At 52.0% G+C, this 1,780-nt stretch overlaps 1 protein-coding gene across 1 annotated transcript; it reads left to right on the forward strand.

Moving 5' to 3' along the window:
• Positions 1-234: 234 nt before the first annotated feature.
• On the forward strand, positions 235-969 carry LOC139839282 (uncharacterized). Its single transcript, XM_071829328.1, has one exon. It carries the CDS (start codon positions 235-237, stop codon positions 967-969), a length of 735 nt encoding a protein of 244 aa, XP_071685429.1.
• Positions 970-1,780: the final 811 nt, after the last annotated feature.

Here is a 1,780-nt window from a genome sequence, read left to right on the forward strand (position 1 = left end):
TCCTATGCGCATCGTCCGGCTCTTGGCACTCGGGGTGGCATCCTTTTGCTTTGGAATGATGAGCATGTGGACATCTCCGATATCCATATCGGCACCCATCTGATTTCGGCGAATGTCTCTGTTCGAGCCCGCGGGACTACGTTCAAGCTGTCCATGGTTTATGGCCCTTCTGACCATGCTGAGAAGTAAGCCTTCCTTACGGAAGTTATCACCGCCAAGCCCGCGGACGACTCCATGTGGCTCATCATCGGGTACTTTAATCTCATATATCGGGCGGAAGACAAGAACAACGACAACCTGGATTTCCGGCTAATGGGTCTTTTTAGAAGGGCTCTCACAAACTGCCAGCTCAAGGAACTGAAACTTCAAAATAGGAAGTACACTTGGAGCAATGAGAGAGAGACTCCTACCCTTGTGAGGTTAGACCGGGCCTTCTGTAACGCTGCATGGGACCCGAGGTTCAAACATCTTGTGTTGCACGCCTTATCCTCCTCCCTCTCAGATCATTGCCAGCTTCTTCTCTCCAACCAAAGCGGCCCCCGGAAGCCCCCGGTCTTTCGTTTTGAATCCTTTTGGACCAACATGCCTGGATTCACGGATGTTTTCCAAAAAGCCTGGTCCACGCCGTCTTCACACTCTCAGCCGGTCCACGTCATCAACCACAAGCTGAAGACCACGGTGCTGGGGCTCAGGGCTTGGAGTAAAGGGCTCTTCTCCGACTGTAAGCTGCAACTCCTTTGGCCCTCGACGTCATTCTTCAGCTGGATATCGCCCAAGAATCTCGCCCGCTCTCTGAGGAGGAAAGATGGCTCCGCGCCAATCTCAAACGTCAAGTCAAAGGCCTCGCCGCTCTGGAAAGATCTCGCAAACGCCAAGCTTCTAGAATCCGCTACCTCCGTGAAGGCGATGCTAATACCAAGTTCTTCCACCTTTGGGTCAGTGCCAGAAAGCACAAGAATCACATCCTGAGGCTCAGGCACAACTCGGGTTGGGCCGTGACGCATGAAGATAAGGCAATCTGATTTTTGATCATTTCTCCCAAACCCTCGGGCGGCCTCCTCCTCGGCAGTTGGACTTCAACTGGGAAGATCTCAACCCTACCACTCATCCTCTTGAGAACTTGGGTCTCCCCTTCACTGAGGCGAAGATTAAAGAGGCGGTGGAAGACATGCCTACAGACAAATCTTCGGGGCCCGACGGTTTCTCTATCGCCTTCTTTCGTTCTTGTTGGGAGATCATCAAGGGCGACCTAATGAAGATCATAAATGCTTTCTCGGAGCTCTCGGCGGGCAGCTTCCATATCCTCAACACCGCAAACATTGTGCTCCTGCCTAAGAAAGACGGAGCGGAATCCATCAATGATTTCAGGCCCATTAGTCTCATACATGTGATCCCGAAGATCATAGCTAAAGCAATGGCACGACGTCTCAGCCCAAGAATAAACGAGATCGTTTCCTGCAGCCAGAGTGCCTTTATCAAGTACAGAACTATTCACGACAACTTCATGTATGTCCGGAATACCGCCTGCCAGCTGCATCGCAGGAAAATTCCAGCCCTCCTCATTCAACTGGACATCGCCAAGGCTTTTGACACGGTACGATGGGACTACTTGTTAGATCTTATGCAACGCCTCCGCTTTCCCCAAAGATGGCGGGCTCTTGTGATGACATTTTTCTCTACGGCCTCATCCTGTGTTCTCCTTAATGGGATCCACGGCAAAGATATCCTTCATGGTCGGGGTCTCCGGCAGGGGGACCCCTTATCGCCTCTGCTCTTCGAC

Source organism: Lolium perenne, chromosome 4 (assembly GCF_019359855.2).
Source record: "Lolium perenne isolate Kyuss_39 chromosome 4, Kyuss_2.0, whole genome shotgun sequence".
Taxonomy (NCBI): domain Eukaryota; kingdom Viridiplantae; phylum Streptophyta; class Magnoliopsida; order Poales; family Poaceae; genus Lolium; species Lolium perenne.

What these genes read in the sequence shown, in the direction of transcription:
- LOC139839282 (XM_071829328.1), top strand. Translation starts at nt 235, where the DNA reads ATGTGGCTCATCATCGGGTACTTTAATCTCATATATCGGGCGGAAGAC.